This window comes from Camelus ferus, chromosome 10 (genome assembly GCF_009834535.1).
Source record: "Camelus ferus isolate YT-003-E chromosome 10, BCGSAC_Cfer_1.0, whole genome shotgun sequence".
Taxonomy (NCBI): domain Eukaryota; kingdom Metazoa; phylum Chordata; class Mammalia; order Artiodactyla; family Camelidae; genus Camelus; species Camelus ferus.
The window spans coordinates 67,059,413-67,085,619 of record NC_045705.1 but is presented as its reverse complement, the minus strand read 5'-3'; the positions used below and the strand labels follow the sequence as shown (position 1 = coordinate 67,085,619).

The 26,207-nt window shown below is 35.6% G+C and overlaps 1 protein-coding gene across 2 annotated transcripts in view; it reads right to left on the bottom strand.

Annotated features, from left to right (window-relative positions):
- Positions 1–26,207, bottom strand: part of KDM2A (lysine demethylase 2A) — a 96,287-nt gene that overhangs the window by 32,977 nt on the left and 37,103 nt on the right. For both annotated transcript variants that reach the window (XM_006179473.3, XM_032489955.1), the window contains 4 exons: positions 7,649–7,787; positions 6,835–6,913; positions 6,357–6,403; positions 1,774–1,952 (listed from right to left, as the gene is read on the bottom strand). In XM_006179473.3, coding sequence (XP_006179535.2) covers positions 1,774–1,952; positions 6,357–6,403; positions 6,835–6,913; positions 7,649–7,787 — 444 coding nt within the window. The remainder of the gene's footprint in view (positions 1–1,773; positions 1,953–6,356; positions 6,404–6,834; positions 6,914–7,648; positions 7,788–26,207) is intronic.

Below are 26,207 nucleotides of genomic sequence, written 5' to 3'. Positions count from 1 at the left end.
GTAACAGATTATTACCGAATTGAATGTATTTGTCAAAATTCATTGAAATGTACACTTAAAATGGATACACTTTATTGTACATCAATTGTACCTCAATACAGTTGGTTTTTTAAAAAGCATTACTGAGATATATTAGAAAAGATCTAGAAAACCACCTCAGAGGAAAACACCCCAGTGAGTAAGTAACACCCCCAGGGAATAAGCACGCTGCTGCGGACTTACATAGCAAGGTCAAAAAAGCCTGCCTGCTTTTAGGAGGTGACCTTGGTAATAGAAAAGTCGATCTTTCCAGCCATGTTTTAGGTCTCTGGAAGATACTGGTGCGTTGTTTCCTGCCCTCTAGAGAATTTTCTATTTCTGAGCCCTTCCATGACTTCTACTCCTCCATTTAATGGTACAGTTTTTTTCTAATTTTTATAAAATGATATATCAGTTTTATGATTAAAACTAGGGGCAAAATGAATAAATTAAGGATGTTACAAAGATGGCTTCGTGTGTGAATAACACATTTTTAAATTTTAAGAATGGAAAAGTATGATTTAGGTCAAGTTTTTCTTTATAGCTACCATCTTATTACTTTTAAATTGAAATTCTAAAAATATTAAGGAACATATTTATAAAGAATGTTATTGTGATTCTTGTATCCCCTCTCTTATTGAATTCTTTACTTATTAAGTGCACCTTGTTTGGCTAATACAAAGGATAAATTCTAACCACCTGTCTTCCTGTATTTCTACACGACCAAACAAATGATAATTAATATAAAAAGGGTTTTTGTCATTCTAGGGGGGAAAAAGTTTTCTTAATGAGAAATGCTGTATGTGTTGTAGCATCTCCAATAACAAGAAACAATGACAAAAAAAATTATACTGTCTCTTCACATAACAGTGAAATACTGAGAACATTTTCCCTGTGGTCTATACATATCAACGTGTTAGTGATGATAACAATGCAGCTTACTAGTGAGCTGAAGGTATACATATGTGTGTATATGTATGTATATAAAATAAAAGCACTATAAACAATTACCATACTTCAACTTTAAAAGTCAAAGGGTACAACTGGGATAATTTAAATGGTGATAGGATAATACGAGACCTTCAATTAAAAAAAAAATGTTTAGTACATTCCAAATTCCACTGTTCTCCAGGTGGAATATCAGACTCAAGCTGAGTTCTGAGTAAGGAATAAAAATGGTCCAAAAATGATCAGGTATATTTTAAATGTGAAATCAATGAGTGTTCTCAACATCCTGCAGACAGCAACCATTTTACTAAGAGATAGGTTAAATCAGTATCTACCTTCAGGAAAGCTAAGCATCAAAAACAAACGAACTTTCTCTTAGGATGGGTTGTTAATTTTTATTGCTACTAGTCATCCAGTAGAATCTACTCAAGAAACCATCTCATAAAAACTATCATCTGATTCTAAATCAGTTTTCTCCCAAGCATCAATGCAACTATAAACCTGTAGGACAGAAATTTATTAGGCAAACTTCTTATTGACAGTTCTTATAAAAGTGAATTTTAAGACTCTTCTCCATTATAGGCAAAGGCCAATGTTCCTAAACTGTTATTGCTGATGTAAATCAGAACAGCTTCTCCCTACATAAAATTAGGTGATGTTGAAAAATGATGAACCTTCTAAAAAGACAAGTTATTCTTATCAAACTGTCTTCTTCATCTTGGTATGTATAAGAAGTAGTAAGTTCTCCAAATACATAAACAACTTTCTTGGTGACAATGCCAGTGTGGAGAAAATAACTAGACTAACCGTGGAGGGCCTCTGCACCATGTTCTCCAGCCTGGTGTGGCTAAACTCTAGGCTGATGACATTATACAGTTTTTCTCGCTCCTCCTCTGGGGTCTCATAGTAGCGTGTCCACTGAGCCATGGTCATTTCAATGCCTTTCTGTGTGTTCACATCCATGACATCCACCATACGACGACTCCCTGCCATGAAAGAAGCATTGATCATCTCAACTGAGCCACCAATATCCTTAAATACATTAAGAAGATAAAATGCAGGTAGAAGTAAACAAACCGTCCTTTCTTATTTAGGGTATTCAGTAACAGGAGATAGTTGTCACTTGAAAGAGGTAACCAAGAGAAAATCGAATCACAGAGAATAGGAAATACAATGGTAATATCACAAACAACAATCATTCCCTATGATATGTTTACTATATGGTCAGGTATTCAATCTTATATTCAATATCTCACTCAATCCTAACAGTTTTAAACACTGAAGTACCATTCATAGATGGGAAAATAGGTGTTAGGTAACTTCCAGGACAAAGCAGGACAAGAACCCAGGCAGCCCCACCTTAGAATCAATGCTCTTATCCACTGCTTTGATGCAGGTCTGAAGATTGACCTAACCTATCCCACAATTTGAATAAAGGATCCACAATTTAGTGAGTACTAGATTAAATTTCAATTTGTCTAATCTTCTATTTAAAATGGTTATCTCTCAAACTTGTCAAGTATTTCTAATATAAATACCCCTTTTCATTCATTCCGTAAATATTTACTGAATGATAAAGACACCTTGATGGACACAAAGATCTGTATCAGATTCTCAACCAGCTGTAACCACCACAACGAGAGGCAGAGTGCCACAAGAGGTACATAAAATTATACAGGGAGAAAACAACAGACTCAGAGCCAGAGATACCTAAGTTTAAATCTCAGCTCTAATATTACTTATTAGGTAAGTTATTTAACTTTTCCAAACCTTATTATCTTTTTCTATAACATGGGGATAACACCACCTTTTATGCCATTGTGAGGACTTAGTCAATGAAATAAAATGTTTGACACAAAACTGGTGCACAATTAAACAGTAGTAAAAAAAAAAAAAAAAAAGAATATTAAAAACCACTTTTTTTTTTAAACTAGACAGACCAGAGAAGACTTTCAGAAAAAGAGGGGAACGAAGAGACATTTGAGTTGGGCCTGGAGGAACAAACAGAATTTCAGTAAGATACAACAGAGAGAATTCCAAGTAGAGGCAATGGCACAAGAGAAGATATAGAGAGGCAGTACTGCTGAAAGGTTAAGAAGACGGTGGTCAAGGAGGGGAGAGAGAGAATGAAGAGCTGCCATTGGAATATTAAGAATACTGTCTAATTTGTAAGAAACTAACAAATACCCACTATATATACTTGGCCTTGGTGGATATACCAAGTAGTGTTAGGACCTAGTCCCCTGCCTTCAAGGAGTTTACAATCTAGTTAGAGATAAGAGGTAATAAGAGGCAAGAGGACAAGAATATGGCTACAATGAATTAGATATGGTAGAATACACATAAAAAGATAACTGATAATATAAGACAATGAATTGAACCTACCCTTCATTATCTGGAAGAAAAGGCAGATGCTAAATCAAAACTGTCTTGAAATACCACTTCACACCCACTAGGACAGCCATAATTAAAAAAAAAAAAGAGAGAGAGAGAGGAAAATAACAAGTGCTGGCAAGGATGTAGAGAAATTGGAACACTCAGACTTTGCCAACAGAATGTAAAATGGTACAGCTGCTATGGAAAACAGTTTGGTAGTTTCTCCATAAATTAAACAAAGAATGACCATGTGATCCAGCAATTCCACTCCTAAGTATATATACAAAATAATCAAATTATTCATGTGTTCAAACAAAAATGCATACATGAATGTTCCTAGCAGCTCTAGTCACAACAGCAAAAAGGTGAAAATAATCCAAATGTCCATCAATAGATGAACTGACTTTTATATGTATGTGTGTGTATAACTGAATCACCATGCTGTACACCAGAGACTAATACAACATTGTAACTCTACTATACCTCAATTAAAAAAAAACACAGATGAATTGATTAACAAAATGTAGTACACCCATACAGTGGATTATTCAACCATAAAAAGGAATGAAGTACTTTATGTGCTACAACGTAAACTTCAAAAACACTATGCTAAGTGAAAGAAGCCAGACACAAAAGGCTACATATTTTATCATGCCATTTACATGAAATATTCAGGAGAGGCAAGTCCACTGAGACAGAAAGTTTCTATTAGGGGTGATGAAAAAGGTCTGGAACTAGATATGAGTGATGGTTGCACACTGTCATACTTAATGCCACTTGAGTTGGATACTTTAAAATTATTACAATGATAAATTTTAGGCTATCTGTATTTTACCATAATTAAAAAAAAATTAAAAACAAAAGTGAATGCCTTCCTTTAAGAATGTAGATCAAAGCAAATACAGTTCCACTCTGCCAGTGTTACCAGAGCACTTAGATAAAATAATGGGGGAAAAAAATGACATAGTAATAGCTAACATTTATTGAACACATCTTATGTGCTAGACACTGTTCTTCAATTTAAGTAATTTGTCCAAGGTTAAACACCTAGTAATTAGTGGAGCTGGGATTGGAAGCCAGCCAGTTTTGAGTCCATACTCTAAATCAATATATCTTATCACATAAAGTTTACACGACAGAATGGTTTTCTTCTTTGCGGGACATGAACTGACACGAGATGTAACACTATACTTTAGGTAGAAAAGAACGGATTAGCCAAAGTACATTTGGTAATAATGGATTATTGTATAGTCATCAGTTATCCCAGAAAAAAACTATCTAGACATCAAACCAGCTGGACACAAAGTTGGGCGTCAGTTGAAATTTCTGTTAGTTTAGATATAATCACTGCTTTATTTTAAATGACAACAGATACCTGTGACCATCCACAGGTCTGTCTGGAAAATATAAGGTTAGGAAGGGCTCTGAAGATCATTATTAGCACTACACATATTGAGGACATGAGGGAGTGGTAAGGAAGTGGGAAGAAATCCCAAAGAAGACTAGTGACAGAAAAAGTTCTTATATCTGTATAGCTCAAGAGATTTGGATACTGTAAGTCTATGATATAATCTAGAAGTCTATATTTTTAACAAGCATCACAGATGATTCTGATACAGGTCACTTGTGGACCACACACTCATAAGAATGCCTAACCAACAGAGAAAAGCTGTGGTGGTCTGTTAACTTATAGATCCAATGAATTACTTCCTGGAGGTCCATTAGGAAAAGTCATGTGATGGACTGATAAGTATTCAAGTACTAGACTTTCTGAGGTCCCCTGAGAGCCTTGCCTTATGAAGAGTAGGAAAACATTCTAATTACTCAACAGATTTACTGAGTTTCTACTGTACTCCAGAGACTGTGCTAAGTGCTAGGAAATACATAGTAACAGGCAGACAGCTGGACTCTGACACAGAAACAGGCAGGAGAGTGAAAAATTCAGGGAGTTAGAGAACTTTCCTCTACCTAGGACATTTACCACTTGGATAAACAGAAGTTATCCAGCCGTCTAAAAAGAGCCCTCAAGTGGCCAAGAGATAGTACTGCAATACGTCATTTCAAAGGGAGAGACTGCACTGGAGCATAGAGGACAAGACATAATAGAAGCTATATTGTTAGGAGGAAAGCATCAGAAAATTCCTTTAGTTTCTTGTCCTATTAGAAACATTTCTAAAGGTCTTAATCTACTTTACTGCCTAATAATGTACAGAAAAGAGTGACCATCTCTGAATTCCTAACGATCCTGCCATGTCTCAGGGCCACAATGAACACCAATGATCTGCAGAAAATACACCTGAACTCTTACTGACCTCAGGAAGTTTTTTTCTTTAATTAGATTGTTCTAATTTGCTTTCTTTTCCTAAATTTTGAATACAATAAAATATAAATTTGATTAAGGACTCAAATCAACCAATCGCTGATGAAGAGAAATTTTAATGTATCTACTTCCCAGCTTACAAAATTTCAAACCTAGGCCAAGTTACCTAATGTAGCATTGGTGAAAATTTCCTGGAAATTTTTCTATGGGTTTAGGGAAAGGAAAAGAACCACAGATGTAAATGAAGCTTCATTCCTGGCTAAGGGATATAAAATTTCACTGGAAGGCAGGCTCTTCATGGAGCAAAGGATGGTTGCACAGTGATAAAAATAGCAGGTAGGAAAGAAGTAGAGGTTCAAACGTTCTTTGTCTAAAGAGTACTACTGAATATACGTATGTATATGTATGACTAAAACATGCTGTGCACCAGAAATTGATACACTGTAAATATAAACTGACTATACATAAAAAAAATAGTACTAATGAAGCAACTCTTGTAACTCCCTTTGAGAAAATTCTCAGTTGCTAAATAGTAGTGTCTAATTAAGAAACTACTTCAAGTAGTATGTATGTCAATCAAATATATAATTCAATGTTCCTAGGCTTTAAATCTCAGTCAGAGATTTAAGACTTAGTTGTAAATCTTAAATATCTGCCTCAAAGACACCCAAAAGGCCTCCAGTTTAATACTTACCCACACACATTTTGACATCATTCACAGTGAAGTCTGGATCTGGCATCCTATGAAACAAACGCCAATAAGTATAATGGGAAGCACAACTCCTCTAGTCAGGGTGAGTTTTTTCTTAAAGTACTAAGAATTTCCCAGTCAAGACACATCAATCTTCATATTGGTTTAAAAATATATTTTAAATATAAATGTTTATATAAGTACATACTTACATAGGGAAAAAGAATATATGAAAAAAGGTTAAAAGTGGTAATTATCTCAGGGTGGTAGATTCTAGGAGATTTAAATTTTATTTTCTTTATAGCTCATCTATATTTTCTCACTACAACCATTTTTTTTTTAACAAAGGAAGAAAAATACGTATTTTTAAAACTAAATGGGAAATTACTACTGCTTTGGGTTATCAATACTGCATTGTCTATAGCCCTGGGTGTAACATGGCCATTTTGCAACCACATCTAATCAAGCAGAGAACACTTACTTTATTCCAAGTCCATCGGAATTCTTGAAAATCAGAGGGTCTCTTAAGCCACCCCGCTGGATATACTCTACATTAAAATCTGTCACCGTGGGAAAAGAATTGTTAGAAACGCAATAGGTATATAGCTGAAAAAAGACAAAAGGATCATAAAAAGGATCCTAAGTAATAAGCTAGAGATTGTGTTTGCTATCTCTGTGTATACAGTTTTGCTGTTGATAACATGTGCTTGTTATTAAGAAGCATCTCTTAAGATATAGGGAGAGCTGAGAATCAGAGTTATTTCCACAATAACTCAGAATTTAACCAACGGGTGATAGTGCTGTTGAGTCATCTCATAAATCCTAAGTAGAAATTATCATCACCAGCCTCTTAATAGCCAAAAAAATGTATTTCTGTTTACTACAATATGTATCATGACATCATTGTTGGTTTGCCAAGGAACAAAGCTGCATGGTACACATGGAATCCCACCTCGGTTTTGGTGGGACAGGTACGTGCATAAAAGGATCTTCATTCTACTACTCTTAATTAAACCCAAACCAAGGGATGGGAGAAGGAAGAAGCCTTTAGGGAAAAATTCCAACATCATTCCTGCCCTAATAAACGTTTGCTTCCTCTAATATAGCAGAGAATGACTCACAGAGTGGGAAGATTGGGGGGGGGGGCAGTGCATGAGTGGCACTGTATAATAAGAGAAAATAAAGATAAACAGCATTACAGTATTAACAGGCTGCAGAGATGCTGACCTCCAGTTCCTAAAGTCTACAACTTCCCACATCAAGGGGCTGCAGGTCTGAACCCAAATGATACTGACCTTTTCCTTCCATAAAAGTAACAAAATTTGCATTATATTTGTTGGTGTGGAGTTTCTCTTCCAAGTCAAAAGTTCTTTTCCCTTCAATTTCATCATCTGAAATGCCATCATCTTCATAGCGTCGTCGCATGGTACCACGCTGGGGAAAGAGGGACATAAGGATGAAATCAAGCACTCTTTCATGCCCGTCTGAAAGCGATCAGTTTCCCCGACATGTGTGAAGTGCTACTTTCAACTTCAGCTGCTATGTTAAACATCAATTTTTCTTGCCTTTATAGATCTTTTTCTTAACTAAGGATCAGCCAGTGCTCTCAGAATGCACAAATTAACAAAATTTTAATGAGTCACTGGGTCCCCTACTTGTGAATTTTACCTCTGCTTACCCTTTGAGCCTAGAGATACACATTTACAATAAAAATATGACCCAACAGGGTCTACTGAATATTTTGTCTATCATTGCTTATCAGAGTGGGGACAAACAATCTTTATATACAATTTATGCCAGGATACAAAACACAATTTTTTCATGGGGATGGTCATTGCAAGATTAACTTTCTAAAACAACTTTCAAGAATAGACTAAAACATTTGAATTAATGAAACAAACTCTTTTACAGCAGATAAAGAAAGTTAATCTAAGTAACAGCATTCTAAACAGCAGACCATCACTATTTAGCTAAAGATAATGTCTTCCCAAAGAAGATAAACAAATGGCCAACAAGCACATGAAAAAATGCTCAGTATCATCAGTCACTAGGGGAAATACAACTTAACACCACTTCACATCCACAAGGATGTCTATTAACAAAAAGGTAGACAATAACAACTGTGGACGAGAATGTGGAGAAATTGAAACCCTCGTACGGTGCTGATGGGAATGTAAAATGTTGCAGCTATTTTGGAAAACAGTTTGGTAGTTCCTCAAGAAGTTAAACATAGAGTAAGTCATCATATGACCGAGCAAGTCCACTCTTGGGTGTATATCCAAAAGAATTAAAAACACACGTCCATACAAAAACTTGCATGAAGAGGTTCACAGGCATTATTCATTCATAACAGCCAAAAGGCAGAAACAACCCAAATGTCAATCAAACGATGAACGGATTAACAAAATGTAGTACATTTACACAATGGAATATTATTAGGCCATAAAAAGGAATGAAGTACTGATACGTACTACAACATGGAAGAATCTTGAAAATATTATGCTAAGCAAAAGCCAAACACAAAAGACCATGTATCATATAATTCATTTATATGAGATGTCCAAAATAGGAAAATCCACAGAAATAATAACTAGATTAATGGTTGTCAGGGGCTGGGGAGAGGGAGGAACAGAAAGCAACTGTTAACATGGTATGGCTTTCTTTTGGGAGCAATTAAAAACGTTCTGGAATTAATAGTGATATTTGTACAACTCTGTGAATACACTAAAAACCACTGAGTTGTACACTTTAAACAGGTGAATTTTATGGTATGTGAATTATCTCATAAGCTGCTGTTTTAAAAAAAAGATAAAGTGCTGCTTATGCTGCAAATTTACCTTTTGGTATATTTTACTTTAGCCAGTGTTAAATTTGCTGAAATTTCTTGAATACATACACATGGGACAAATGGTATGGGAGACAATGGTAAAGTAGCCCTACTCTACTATGTGCTAGGAACAACCAAACCTGGAATTTAAAGTTAGACACTGATGATCTAGACCTGATCACACAGCACCTGAATTTACATAAACATGTAAGAAAATGAGACACTGGGAAAGGTCTCTAAGGGAATGAGGTCGGGTAAAGTGCAGAAATGAGTTATAAGAAGTAAAAATTAGGAGATGGGTATATCTCAGTGGTAGAGCACATGTGTAGGATGCGTGAGGTCCTGGGTTCAATCCCCAGTACCTCCAAAAAAATTTTTTTTAAATAAGTAAAAATTAAAGGAAATAAAATTGTTATACACCAGACGAGAACAAGATTCAACTTACCAGTTTTAGGTAGAAACACTGATGGATACCTGATAACTTTTCCATATTTGGCAAAAAGCCTTATAACACTCTTACCTAGCAACTTTGTTACCACAAGTCACAACTCAGAGGGCAAAAGAGCCAATTTTAGTAGACCTCTTATTTACTCTAAAAATGCCATCACTGTTCAAATATTTTTAGGACCTTGTATTTGAAGGCGGTGGTGGTGGTGGTGCTATTTTCACTGACAATTTCTTACACAAGTTTATTTTTTGAAAGACATCACTCAGTTCCCTTCCTCACTCTAGTTTATATATGTGTCTTTGAAGAGAACTCCAAAAGATGAGTTCCAAGTACATCATAGAACAAAAGCAATACTATCAGAATAAATGTAATTTCCTATAATAATCACTTCTACAAAACATTCATTTGCACCCAGAAATAAACCCACACACCAGGTCAATTAATTTACAACAAAGGAGGCAAGAATATACAACAGGGAAATGATAGTCTCTTCAATAATGGTGCTGGTAAAACTGGACAGCTACATGCAAAAGAATGAAACTGGACCACTATCTTATATCATACACAAAAATCAACTAAAAATGGATTAAAGACTTAAATGTAAGACCTGAAACCATAAAACTCCTAGAAGAAAACAGGCAATAAGCTCTTTGAGACACTGGCCTTGGCTATTTTGGGGGAGATCTGACTCCAAAGGCAAGAGAAAACAAAGGCAAAGATAAACAAATAGGACTACATCAAACTAAAAAGCTTCTGCACAGCAAAGGAAACCATCAACAAAATGAAAAGGAAACCTACTAAATAGAAGACATTTGCAAATCATATGTCTGATTAACATACAGTTAACATCCAAAATATATAAATAACTCATACAACTCAATAACAACAAAAAACCCAATTTAAAAATGGGCAAAGGATCTGAATTAACATTTTTCCAAAGAAGACATATAGATGGCCAAGAGGCACATGAAAAGATGGTCAACATCACTAGTCATCAGAGAAATGCAAACCAAAACCACAGTAAGATAATCTTACACCTGTCAGAATGACTATTTTTGTTTGTTTGTTTTTTTGGTGGGGGGAGGTATTTAGGTTTATTCATTGATTTATTCTTAGAGGAGGTACTGGGGATTGAACCCAGGACCTCATGCATGCTAAGCATGCACTCTACCACTTGAGCTATACCCAACTCCCAGAATGACTATTATAAAAAGACAACAAATAAGTAGTGTTGGCAAGGATGTAGAGAAAAGGGAACCCTGGTGCACTGTTGGTAGGAATGTAAACTGCGGCTGCCACTTGGGAAAACAGTATGAAGTCTCCTCAAAAAATTAACAATAGAGTTACCATATGATCCAGCAATTTTACTACTGGGTATCTATCAAGGGAAAATGACAACATGTATTCAAAAAGATATATGCATCTCTATGCTTACTGCAGCATTATTTATAATAACCAAGACAGGGAAGCAATCTAAGTGTCCATCAATGGATGAATGAATAAAGTTGTGGTGTACACACACACACACACACACACACACACACACACACAGAGAGAATACTACTCAGCCATAAAAAGGAATGAAATCTTGCCATTTGCGACAACACTGATGGACCCTGAGGGTATTATGGTAAGTGAAGCAAGTCAGACAAAGAAAGACAAATACCACATGATTTCAATTATATGTGGAATTTAAAAAACAAACAAAACAAAATTCAGACTCATAGATAAAGAGAACCAATTGGTGGCTGCCAGAGGGGAGTGAGGTGGTGAAATGGGTGAAAGGGATTAAGTACAAACTTCCAGTTAGTTATAAAGTCAGTCAGTCACAGGGATGTAATGTACAGCACGGGGGAATATAGCTAATAATATCATATTAACTTTATAAGGTGACAGATGGTAACTAGACTTACTGTCACTATACAGATGACCACTCTGCAAAGAATACAAATGCTCAATGTTGTGCACCTGAAACTAATATAATATTGCATGTCAATTATACTTATTTAAAAGCAAAAAGCATTCACTGGCACTGTAGTTCTAATATGCTTGTCCAAAAAAATCCCAGTCAAATTTCAAAACTTTGACATTTCCAAGGTCAACCATTAGGGATTCTTCTTCAGTCAGGATATAATCACCTGGATTATTCCAACATTTCTAACATAATAGCCAGAAGTTCTCCGTCCTTTCTTTCTTTTTACATGTTTTTATCCTTCTTATATTCAAGAATTCTTGGGAGGAGGCTATAGCTCAAGTGGTAGAGTGCATGCTTAGTACGCATGAGGTTCTGGGTTCAATCCCTAGTACCTCCCCTAAAAATAAGTTAAAACCTAATTACCTCCCCCACCCCTGCCAAAGTAAAATAAAATAAAATATTTTAAAAAAAAAGAATTCTTCTTCCACTTGAGTGGAGCAGGAGGAGGGAGGGCATGGGCAGTAAGTGCCGGAGGTAAGTAGGAGCGCGCCCAGCGGCCCAGCAAAGCTGGTGTGGGTCTGTGACTGCACTCATGCCGGGCAGGGCGAGGAGGTGGTCGCTCTGCATCTGCGCAGTGACTTTGGGCACCCAGTACTCGGCCCCGCCGTGCTTTTTGTCACCGGGCACTCCAAGAGCTTAGGGTAACCCCTGGACACATAAAGACAGCCTGCCAGGAGCCCCAGGCTCTTTGGGTGGACACAGCCCTAGGCCTCTAGAGTCCGTGCTGTGCCTTCTCCCTCCCACGGGCCCTCTTGCTGGGAATCTAGGGTCTTCTTTGATAATACAGGACATCTTGAAGCAAGACGTGGATTGTTTACTTAGGAGAGCAGAGAACAGTGACGTCCTCCCTCTCATTTACCCTTTTTGCCACGGGGCCATCACCCAGGCTGGTCTTTGTGACTGACGTCCCTTCACTACCTCCTGTCCCTGTCTCCATTTTTGCAGATGTCCCCCAGCATGGCTAACATTTCTCAATATGTCTGATTCCTCTCAGTCTCTTGCTGCAGTATTTCATCCCTGAAGCCTCCCACCCTGACCTCCCTGCTCTGTGCTCCCACTGACCCAATGCTGCCCTTGTCACAGAGCCTGCTGTCTTTTCACCCCATCAGAATGTAAGTTCCCCGAGAGCTGGGACTCTGCAATGCAGCAAGTTCAAAGTGATAGCTAACAACTGAACAAAAATGTTTTCAGACACACAGAGTAAAAAATTCAGAGTGTAAAAGACTGTTGGGTGAAAACTCAGTGTTCTTCCCACTCCTGACCTCCATGGCCTAGTTCCCCTGGGGAAGAGATAAAACAGTTTTTCATGTGGTAACAAAGAAACTATGCATGTGTGCGTGTGTATCTAATGAGTTTATATGAAAGTGTGATCCTCTTACTCAACCTGGCTTGGAGAGTGTTTACCTTCTGACACACAGATTGATTCAGTCCTCCTAATGGCTGTACCAAATTTTATTACCATTATAATTTATTTATCCTGTTTCTTGTTGGTTGAAATTTAGGTTTATTCCAGTCTTCAATATCCTTGTACAAATGTCTTCCTATCCAAGTATGAGTATTTCTGTAGGCTGAATTCCTTAGTGCAGAAGGGCTAGGTCAAAGGGCTTTCCATAGACTCCCTAAATGGGTATGTGATCTCTTAAAATAATAAATAATATTTCCTTGTAGTTTTGTTTCCTAAAAGTATAATCAAACATTTCAATGCTTCTGTCAAATTTATTTTTATGTTGATCATCTCTACCACTAATAGAATCATTTTGAAGCTAGAAAAATCTGTATTGTAAACATGTACATATTTTAAAGTCATTTGTATTTCACATTCTTCTGTCCATATTCAACCCATTTTTCCATTAGGTTGATGGTGTTACTGTTTTCTATGGACACTTTACATATTAAAAAATTAACCCATTGTTTAAAAAAAGTGTTTTTTTCCAAAAAAGAATTCTTCCAGTCTCAATATGGAGTGTAAGGATATAAGAAAGGCTCCTGCTTCAGCCAAGCTGCACCCAATTCTTAAAGACAACAGAAAAGTGAATTTGAATTCTTGTTTTCTTTTTGATTACTGCATTTGGAAGGTCAACAATAATGTGATTATCTGTGTCAGTTTTAACACTATCAAGGATAAGGGTTTTTCCCATTCCCCTAAGCGTAAACATCTACAGCAAATCTCTAAGTGCTTTAAAAACATATTCAATCCTCACAATAACCCTGGAAAGCAACCACCAATCTCCTCCAGCCTACCAATGTTACCAAATAATTCGAAATGGTTTACTAGCATGCCACGCTTTTTTATTCTAGGTGTTTTTCGGCAACCTAAAGGATGTTTTTTTGCCTCCCACAGACACCAGCCCTCGCTGAACCCAATGTCACAGTAACAGCAGGCACAAACTGAACACTGAAATCTATTGCAACTACCCTTCACTCAAAAGCAATTTGTACTTTCTAGGGTTAACAGTGAGTTATACTCTTGAATAACCAATCAGTTTATTTTATTCAGATGACCAAACTATATAGCAAACTCATGTTTTCCAGAATCCCAAATAATAAAAAGAATTTCAAAACTGCCTTAAAAAATTTACCACTCCTGATCAAGTGATATAGTTAATTATCACTTTTAAATGGTAAAAAAGTGGCCACACAAATGGAATCTCAGATTAACTCAAGTTCTGACAGCTACGTCAAGCTGAAGGGATACAGGTATTAGTTACACCACCACTCTCCCAGATGGCTAGCTGTAGAAAAGACAATGGTGCAAGAGTAGATGCAAACAGGTATTCAATCATTACATAGAAACTTCTGGCATTCTCTTTTCTAAACATGTGGTAAAAAAGAATGATGGAAAGGGCATTTTCTCAAAATGTCTTCATGTAAGACACCTAAAAAGTAAAAAAACAGATAAGAGTCAGGAAGTCAGGAATTTTGAGCAGAGAATATTCACTGATGCTAGCAGCCATCTGTTTCTCTTAGATATTTGGGGGAGTGGAATGGGGTGAGAAAGACAGAAATCATTTTTTAAAGGTCAGATAAAAGAAGACTTGCTATAGAAAAATGGCTAAGACATCCAAAGTTAACATATACTCTAGAAACATCATGTGGCAATTAACATGTTTATTACAACAAATAACATTGTAAACTGCTTATGAAATTATGCCTATAATATAGCAACATTGTTTTTTTAAAAATACACGCATAGGAAAGAAACACTGGAAGACAACAGTTCATGTCTGTTAGCTTTCAGTGATAAGGTAGGTAGTGGGTCTTCAGGTTCCCCATACTGTCTTTCAATACTTAACTTTCCTTTAATGTTTTTATTATAAAATAACATAATAAAGGACAAAAACCACATGATCATCTCCATAGGTGCAGAAACAGTATCTGACAAAATTCAGCACCCTTTCACAATAAAAGACATTCCACAAATTTGAAACAGAAGGGAACCTCTTCCAGCTGATAAAGGGCATGTACCAAAACCCACAGCTAATATCATGCTTAATGGTAAAGACTGCAAGCTTTTCCCTGAGATCAGGAACAAGATAAAGATGTCTACTCTCATCACTTCTATTCAACACTGTATTGGAGGTTCTAGCCAGGGCAATTAGGTGAGAAAAAGAAATAGAAGTTTGAAAAGTTTTGAAAAAGTAAAACAATCTCTATTCACAAATGACAAATAAAAGCTTTTAGAACTAATAAAATCTGTTCTATTTCTATATACTAGCAATAAAAAAATCTAAAAATGAACGTAAGAAAACAATTCCATTTATAATCACATGAAAAAAAAAATACTAAGGAATAAACTTAACAAAAGAAGCCCAAGACTTGTGTACTAGGAAAAAAAAAGTATTGAAATAAATTAAAGATCTAAATAAATGGAAAGACGTCCTGTGTTCATGGACTGGAAGATTTATTATTAAGATTGCAATATTCCCCAAATGGATCTTCAGATTCAACACAGAGCCTAACAAAATCCCATCTGCCTTTTTTCTTAAGTAACTAACAAGATCATCTTAAAATTCACACGGAAATGCAAGGGAACCAGAATAACCAAAATAATCTTGAAAAAGAACAAAGTTGGAGGACTCACTTCCTGATTTCAAAACTTACTCTAAGGCTATAGTAATCAAGACTGTATGGTGTTGGCATGAACAGACATACAGAACTGAAAATCCAGAAATAAACCTTTACATTTACAGTCAGTTGATTTTCAACAAGGATACCAAACAATGCAATGGGAAAAGAGTTCAAGAAATGGTGCTGGAATAACTGGGTATCCACATGTAAAAGAATGAAGCTAGACCTATACATCATATCTTGTATTAAAAAAAAAAAACCTAACAAAATGGATCAGATTTTTTTTTTTAATTTAAGTACAGTCAATTATGTGTCAATTTCTGGTCCTACAGCACAATGTCCCAGTCATACATATACGTACATATATTCATTTTCATAGTTTTTCTTCATTAAAGGTTATTACAAGATATTGAACAGCCTCCTGTGCTATACAGAAGAAACTTTCTTTTAATCTATTTTTATATATAATGGCTAACATTTGTAAATCTCCAACTCCCAAATTTATTCCTTCTCACTCCCTTTCCCTGATAACCATAAGATTGTTTACTATGTCTGCGAGTCTGTTTCTGTTTTGTAGATGAGTTCATAGTCTTTTTTTTTTTTTAGATTCCACATGGGTGATACATGGTATTTTTCTTTCTCTTTCTGGCTTACTTCACTTAGAATGATAATCTCTAGGTCCATCCATGTTGCTGCAAATGGCATTATTTTATTCTTTTTAATGGCTGAGTAGTATTCCACTGTATAAATATACTGCAACTTCTTTATCCAGTCATCTGTTGGTGGACATTTAGGTTGCTTCCATGTCCTGGCTATTATATATAGTGCTGCTATGAACATTGGGGTGCACGTTATCTTTTTGAATTAGAGTTCCCTTTGGATATATACCCAAAAGTGGGATTGTTGAATCATCTGGTAAGTCTATTTTCAGTCTGTTGAGGAATCTTCCATACTGTTTTCCATAATGGTTGCACCAAACTACATTCCCACCAGCAGTGTAGGAGGGTTCCCTTTTCTCCATACTCCCTCCAGCATTTATCGTTCGTGACTTCTGAATGATGGCCATTCTGACTAGTGTGAAGTGATACCTCATTGTAGTTTTGATTTGCATAAAATGGATCAGATCAGATTTTAAACTAACTTAAATGTAAGGATTAAAACTACACAATTGTTATAAGAAAACGTGATATAAATAATGACTTTGGATTAGGCAATAGTCTCTTAGATAAGATACAAAAGTACAAGTAACAACAACAAAATAGATTAACTGGATTTCCTCAAAATTAAAACTTTTTGTGCTTCAAAAACACTATCAAGGAAGGTAAAAGGCAAACTACAGAATGAAAGAAAATATTTGCAAATTACTTACCTCATAAGGGTCTAATGTCTAGGATATATAAAGAACTCTTAAAACTTAAAAATGAAAAGACAAAATAAAAATGGGCAAAGGTTTAAATGAGTATTTTTCAAAGATATACAACTGGCTAGCTCAGTAAAATGCACCTAAATTGGAAACTAAGAAGTAAATCTGTCTCTTTTTTTTTGCAGATAACCTAATTGGTTATATAAAAATCCTGTAGAATGTACAAAAATTCTACTAGATCTTAAAAATGAGTTTAGCAGTGTTGTAGAATATAAAATCAATACACACAAAAACAATTTTATTTTTATATACTAGCAACAATTAGAAATAAAATCATAAAATATATCACTTTCCATAGCCTCAAAATTATTAAATGCTTACATATAAATATAACAAAGTTGTATAAATTATGTACAAAATAATTTTAATTGAGACCCTTTACATATTATAGGAATATTTTCTTCCCTTAGTACTTTTCCTATGCATTAAAAAAACACTTTAACTGAACATATAATTAAAGTAAGATAAATTATTATTTAAAAAATACACAACTGGCCAATAAGCACATGAAACATCATTAGTCATTAACGAAATGCAAATCAAAACCACAAGATACACCACTTCACACCTACCAGTCAGATAATAATTGTTGGTGAGGATGTGAAAGAAGCAAAACCCTCACACACAGCTGGTGGGAACACAGATCAGTACCTCTTTGGAAAACAGTCCGGCAGCTCTTCAAATTGGTCAAGGAGAATTACCATATGACCCAGCAATTCCATTCCTAGCTATCTATCTACTTAAGAGAATGAAAACATTTGTCCACACAAAAATGTGTACACAAATGTTCATAGCAACATTATTCATTATAGCCAGAGTAGAAACACCCCAAGGGTCCATCAACTGGGGAAGGATAAATAAAATACAGTACATATCCATACAATGGAATATGGTTTAGCAATAAAAGGGAGTGAAGTACTGATAAATGCTACAACACAGATGAACAATATGCTAAGTGAAAAAAGCTAATCACAAAAGACATTGTATGTCTTTTATGATTACATTTATCTGAAATGTCCAGAATAGGCAAATCTATATAGACAAAATAGATTATTAGTGATTGCCGGGGCTAGAGTGAAGAGAGATGGGGAATAACTGCTAATGTTTACTGGATTTCTTTGGGGTAATGAAAATGTTCTAGAATTTGATATTGGTAATGTTTGCACAACTTTGTGGATTTACTAAAAATCACTAAATTGTACACTCTAAAAGGGTGAATTGTATGGCATATGAATTTTATTTCAGTACAAAATAATGACTGGCAATCTATAAAAGAAAAAAGGTAGTACAACGTATATTTTTAAGTAAAGCAGTGTATTTCTATAATACGAATAAAGTTTGATGTAGACCAACAGAAGGCACACTGCCTAATAACATTTTTTGAGAAAGCAGAATCTTTTTCTAGACAATTTCCATTTTAATTTTATATGAAAGGAAGCACAGACAAGTGACTAAAAAAAGTTATTAAGTATTTAGTGAACTACCATGTTGTGCCAGAAAGGCAAAAGCAGTTTGTTAGTTCAGAGAATTTCCACTCCATCTATTGATGTTATTCAGACATTAACAGATTAAAGGAGAAAAATTACATGATTTGCTAGATCTGTGCTGTCCAAAATGTTAGCCACTAGCCACATGTGGCTATAAGACATTAAGATTAAATACATTTTCAACAAATAACACAGGGAAAATTTGATATCTGCATGTAAGACAATGAAGATATCTTACCTTACACCATATAGTACAAAAATTAACTCAAAATAGATCAAAGACCTAAATATAACAGCTAAAATTATAAAAAGCTTAGAAGAAAACATGGGAAAATCACATACTGGCTTTAGTGAGGATTTCTCTTAAACATGACACCAAAAGCAAAAGCAAAAGCAAAAAAAAAAAAAAAAAAAAAAAAGCCACAACCCAAATTGCACTTCATCAAAATTAAAAACTTTTGTGCAAAGGGCACTATCAACAAAGTGAAAAGGCAAACCACAGGATTGTTCAAGAGAAAATATTTGCAAATCATATGTCAGATACGTGATTAATTTCTAGAATGGATGAAGAACTCTTACAAATCAACAACAAAATAAGCAATCCAACTCAAAAATGGGCAAAGGAGGACTTAAATAGAAATTTCTCCAAAGAAGATATACACATGAAAAGATGCTCAACATCAGTAGTCATCAGGGAAATGCAAATTAAACCCACAATGATATACCACTTCACATCCATTAGGACTCCTATCATCCAAAAAAACCCAAAAACCAAAAAACAAAAACCCCTCAAAATAACAAGTATTAGTGAGGAAGTGGGGAACCCTCATGCACTGCTGGTGGCAACATAAAATGGTGACAGCCTGTGTGGAAAACAGTATAGCAATTCCTCAAAAAATTTAACATAGAACTGCCATATGATCCAGTAATTCCACTTCTAGGTATATACCCTAAAGAACTGAAAGCAGGGACTCAAACAAACACTTTTATACCAATGTTCATAACAGCATTATCCACAGCAGTCAAAAAAGGTGGAAATAGTTCCAAATTTCCATCGACAGATAAATGACAGATAAATGGTGTTTATATACACAATGAAATATCATTCAGCTATTATAAGGAATGCAGTTCTGACACATGCTGCAACATGGAGGAACCTTGAAGACATTATGTTAAGTGAAATAAGTCAGATATAAAAGGATAAATATCGTATGATTCCACTTACGAGGTACAAAGAATAGACAAATTCATAGACAGAAAATAGATTAGAGGTTACCAGGTAAGAATGGAGACTTCTTTATGGTTAAGAGTTCCTATTTGGAGTAATGAAAAAAGTTTTGGAAATAGTAATGATGGTTACACAACATTGTGAATTAATGCCACTGAATTATCCTCTTAAAAATGGTTAAAATGGCAAATTTTATGTTATATATACATTCAGCACAATTTTAAAAAAATTAAAATGTAATAGATAAAAAAATTACCCTTTAAAAATCACTGGACAAGTCTTATCAGTTTATATCAAACAGTTTTTCTTACTAAGATAATCACCCTGTGCGAATCAGGAATTTGTATTATTTTACAAAGGAAGAAGAAAGATAAAACTGACCTAAGTTAAACTTTTTAGATAATAGCAGAAAAACAAGAAAGCAAAAGTGTCTAAAGAAAGAACTTATCCAGTGTCAATTCTACTACTCTACTTTGCTGGGTCATCATAGGCAGTTAAGTAAACCCTAACCTCTCTAGATCCTAATTTTCCCTTGGAAGTAAATAACTGAAGGTCCCTTTGTGTTTTAAAATAAAGTCCTCTACAATCTGATTCCAGCTAAAATCTCAGCCTCCCCACTTCTTTTTTTTAAACATTATATACCATGTTGTAATTTTGCTACATACCAATGCCCCAGGTCTGTCTGCCTTTATTCAAAGAATATTTAAATTCCAGACCCAGCCCTACTCTGTCCTAACCAGGGACTCTGAGAGAGACCTGGTGGTGGGTTGGCAGGGTAGCCTAGCCCTCCTAGGGACTTCCACCTCTTCCTCCTGTTCTCCCACCCCCCATCTCTTTATATTAAACAAACTTCCATGTATCTCAGTCAACCATATGTTAGAGGTAGTTCTTTCTGGAGACCTTAGGCAATTCTCATTCCCCAAGGGATACAAAGGAGACAGAGAATGAAGAAATTGTTTTTTTATTAATGACACCCGGAAGGGCTACTGCTCTGAAGGTGAACTATGATGCCAAGGCAAAATAACAGTAGTAACAGCAGCTAACATTTGAGTGCTTACCACATACCAAGTACTATAATAAGCACTCTGCATGTATTAACACATTTAAACACAACATCCCCTGTAAGAATATTATTCTCTCAACTTTACAAACAAGGAAAACGAAAAGATAGAAGTAACCTGCCCAAGTTACAAAGGTAGTAACTGATGCAGCTGGGATTAGAATCCAGGCCCCTTGGTTCTAGAACCAATGGTTAACCACTACTCTATACTACTGAAATCATTTTGGAATGAAACTTCACCCAGACCAGTAACTTGAGCTGGAAGTAAAAATCATTTTGGAATGAAACTTCACCCAGACCAGTAACTTGAGCTGGAAGTAACTGTCAAAGGAAGGAGACCCCAGACAGCTGAAATGGCTCTGGCAGAGACAGGAGGTAAAGTGGTGGGATCTGTTGGCAACAAAGGAGACTATCAATCAGAAAACCATGCTTGGTACAAAGAAGATTAGAAAAGGATCTTCCCCAAGAGCAGGGGGTTTCTGGTATCTGCTAAGGGACATTACATTTCTAGCTATACCACTGTTAACTTAACATTCCACCATTCCTGATTTCTGATTCTAGCTTTTACTTGACAAATTATTTTACTGGACAGCCAGCTATTCTGGCTGAAATAAAAATACTGCTGTTCCTAATCAGAGACCATTTTATAACACAGAGTGCTTTGAAGTTAGAACATTTATTGTATATACTACTAAAAAGTTTGTGCTCATTCTCTGCATTTATAGTTCATGACATTTATTACACACCCTCTGTAAAGATGAAATTGCCAATATTTTTTACCAAGACTAATTTCTACATCTCCTATTTTCTCTAAGATTCTGACTATTTTACTCTACTACCTGAGAGAAAAGTTTTAATTACAGAGCCTCTTTGCTGGTTATGGTGTAAGATGGCAAGTAACAAGTAGATTTTCATGTCCCACATTATAATACTGCTTTTAAAAAAGTTTGAGGCATCTTTTTATAAACTTATAAAGCTATATGAATTAAATCTGAATCTTTCTAACATACACCAAATCCCTACTTGGTAAGTGCTTAATAAGCTCTTATATATACTTTAAATGAAGAAGCAAGCTTAGGGTTCTCACCTGGCCCCCTTCATAAAAGTATGAACATATATATATCCCAAAAATCAACTGAACTACAAAGTGCTGTTCTCATTTTCTTTCTTTCCATATTTTTGAAAATCTTAACAATTACCACAAGGTCACACATTGTGGGGGATACGTATGTAGACAGATCACTGTCTACCCCTTCCCTGTGTGTGTGTGTGTGTGTGTGTGTGTGTGTGTGTGTGTGTGTGTTCATATGGGTGTTTGTGCTACAAAAATTACTATTTGAACACTTACTCAAAAAATAGAACACACTGAATATGGAGTAACAGCCAAAAATGCTCTGCATACAAAGATAAAAGGCAGTCCTAGGAGACCGCTGGCCAGTAGGGGGAGACAGACACGTAAATAAATTGTAATTACAATTCAATGTGATACGTATTAATACAGGTATACAAATCTTATTAAAGTCCAGGAGGAAGAACAGCCAACAGAGTGGTTGGTGAAGGCTCCCCATAAGATGTGACTTAAGAGGAAATGTTTCTTTATTCAATATAACTACTAAGTTCCAAGGACTATGAATACAGACTATATGTTGCTACTCTGTAGCAGTGACCTCTTCAAATTTTTTGGGGCTTCCCTCTTACCCTACTGGATCACTCAGTACCTCCTTAATGACAGATAGACAGACAGACAGACAGACAGACAGACAGACAGACAGACAGATAGACAAATAAAAGGTTGTAATTTTTTAGAAAATTTGTTAATTTCATTACACCTCATGAGGGACTTTAATGGAAACACCGTAAGGTAATACAAAAACAGTGGGAATCACTGCCTTGCAATGACTGAAATCTGGGCCCAAGTTTTTATCTTTTGATGTAACATTTACTGCCTTTAAAACAATAAACAGCCTGAGCACAAGGATAAAGGAAGACACATCATTTTAGTTTTTTAACGTAACTGCCTTAATATATTACAAAGAATGTATACTGATCAACTGACATGGTTGAAAAGCTTGCATTTCTTTTGTTGGAAGTTCAGCTAGGTCAGTCTTCAAATATTTTCTGGGCTAATTTAAGATCAACTTCTGCAGAGATGAACAGTACACAGAACACTTTCTATATATGAAAAACATTAGCAAATCACAGCAATTCCAACTAGACAGAGCAATCCATAAAAGGAAGGAATCATCTATAGAATTTGGCAAGAAGCTTATACACACCTAAGTCTCTTTTGATTAAAAAAAAAAAAAGCTGGGAATGCTCAAAAGAAAAGGGATATATACAACACAAAGTGAACTTTTCACTAAAGTTCCCTCAGAACTAATGTCAAATACCTACTATATACAGAATGACCCTGAAATTCTTTGAGTCAGGATACACTTACTCGACCACAAATATGCCCTCCAAAAAACCAATTGGCTGAGAAGTGAGTTAAAGTGCTGGATCTCTTCCACCAACATTCTCTGCTTTTCTACATACTACTTGGTATAATCAACTGTTTAGTATGTTTGCTACAAATTTAATCATGATATTGTCACATTTCTGTAAAGGAAAAAAACTGGCTACAAGCAGCAAAATCATTCTCTGAAACTCAGGATGAAGATAGGCATCTCAACACCAACTTGAAGAGAAAAAATTTGGACTTCAGACATTATACCAAAAGCACATTTTTGTTTCCCTAAAGCTTTTTAATAGAATATACATATAGTCTCCTCTGTGGATACTGGTAAAAGCAGTACTCAGTAATATGACCCTTTCTATCAACTGCAAGAAGTTTGATGAGTTTATCCTCCAAAAGTAGCCTAGTCAAACCATCAGAGAAACTGGAAATAAGCAAGCAACAGCATCTATCATTGTCAAAGTCATCTTGGTGGTTTTATTTCTTAAGTAACTGGGAAATAAAGATGTGTAATTCCTCACTCTACCTTCTGTCCTACTCTTTCAAATCTTCATCTCCTTTTTGTAACCACAGAATGATTTTCTAAACTTAGTACTCTATCTGACATTCAAAAATTAATCGGAGTTAAGTGAAATCATAACACAAAAGAAACATTAAATATTTGCTTTTTCTAACTGTTCATTTCTTAGAGCAGAAAAGGGAATTTCAGAGCGCCTAATCACTAGGAAATAAACTTCAAATTACCTGCACACAGTCAAAAGTGGAAAAAATAATGAATTCAGAAATACCCAGTTTCCTCCTCAACTCAAAAAATTTAGCCAGTGAACATCCACTGATATTCAAATACTCCCTGAACACTCCTGTTTACTGCCTGGTTTGTTTCTATAGCAACAGACATCCAGAACACAAAAAATGAAGATAATGCCTAGTTTTTTCACCATCTTCTGTAACTGATGCAACTCTAAGTCACTATTTTGATACATGGTGCAAGCCAGCCATTTCAGTTCCTAGAAGGTAAAGACTGGTATACTTGTCAGGGAAAACAATTTATAGAAAAAAATAAAAGGCCCCTAGACGTTTACCTTAAATCTAAAGGGGAAGTAAGAGCGACTTTTCTGCCAGTCACTGAGAAACCTAAAGGATACCTTTAGTGAACCTAAAGGATAGCCTGTTCTAGAAAACATGGGCTCTAGACATTTATTTAGTAAATGATATAAACCATTAACTGTTTCACACATGCTGCTTCTCCTGTTTTAGGTGAGTTGGGGGAGATAGTAAGCAGCCACTTGTAACCAAAAGATATTATATAAATGTACCTATTTCCAGCCCTACTATATGCTGATCAGGATGCTTTCCCCTATGGCACTTCTCTCTGGAGCTATGATTAATGTTTTGATTCATACACAAAAGTCAAGCTCTTAACTAACATATGACCTCCTTCAAACTGTCAAACTTGAGATTTAGAGGAATCATGGAATTTCACGTCTGAGTCAAAGTTCTGGGAGGAACTGGCAAAAGATCAAGAGCTGGTATTTTAAATTGTCCCCCCAAAATACATATATTCCTCCCCTCCCCCACTACCATGACATTATAATCCTGGCAAGACCTATTTCCTTAGTTTTCAGTCACCCATTTGTGCCAACTAAAGTTAAGGCACAGAAAACTGTCTTCACTTCTGAATTCACCTAGGAGTGTTACTGTAAGAGTGGTAAACTGACTCACATCATTAAAAAGTCCAATAGTAAAAGGAATACTTAATAAAGCAGTTGTGCTCTAGCTACCAGAGAAACCAATAATGCAAGTTAATGATTACATTTGCTAAATTTCTCCAGACATCTAAAGCATTACCAGTCACCTTCAACTAAGTGAAAATTCTTAGAAAATTCATTTTCAGGTGTGACTCTATTTATTATCTATTGTATTTAGCAAAACTATATAACGAGAACAAAGGAACTGGAGTCAAAAGTAGGTATGGGTCTGTGTTTAGGTACCACTACTTTGCACTTCAAATTCCCTAAGCTTCAATCTTCTTGTGTGAAGATGTCAAGAACTTCACCTAACACACAGGATTGTGGTGAGGTTTAAAAGAGAATATACTATGAGAACTCTGCCAACTGTCAAGTGCCCTATAAACTAAGAGAGAGACTATATGGAGTAGTGGCAGCATCTAGGTAAGCTACTTAACTAACAATTAGAATAGAAGCCACTGCACAGGGCTGCATAAGGATTAAATGAGGCAAAAGATGCACAGTAGCCAATATGTGCTCAAGAAATATTAGCAATTGTTTTGAACATGAATCAGTATTGGCCTCAGAAACCAACTATCTTTCACACAAAAAAAGTGGTCTACATAGCTAGAGACAAGTCATCTTCACGTGCCTTTTCTCAAACAACACTAAACATTAGATAAAACTTGCTCCTTCTTTATCATCCCCAGTGGCAGGTTCCTAATAAGTTTTCTAAGTCTATCCCTTTCAGGAGCTCTTTTAAGTTCCACCATCTCTAAATCTCCTCATACCAAATGTCTAATTCTAGGGATGAAATTTTATGAAATCCAACAACTGTATTCACTCCACCCCCAAACTGCCAGTAATTAAATATGAAGAAGTCATTTCCAGAAGATGTTATCTGGAAGAAGCTTCTGTTCTAAGTGGTAGAGTTGGTTCTCCTGTTGCTGATTTCTAGGCTGGAGCTTAAAGGAACCAACATATGTGAACAGGGGAAGTGTAGAGCCACAAGACAGAGCAGCAACCTGCTTACACAAGAACAAGTTTCTGGACATCAAGATAGTTAGATCAGAACAGAAGGCTGAAGACAGGCTCAAGGAGAAAAAAAGAGTGACCAACCAAAGTAGAAGGCTTAGAACACAGTTCAAATCTTGAT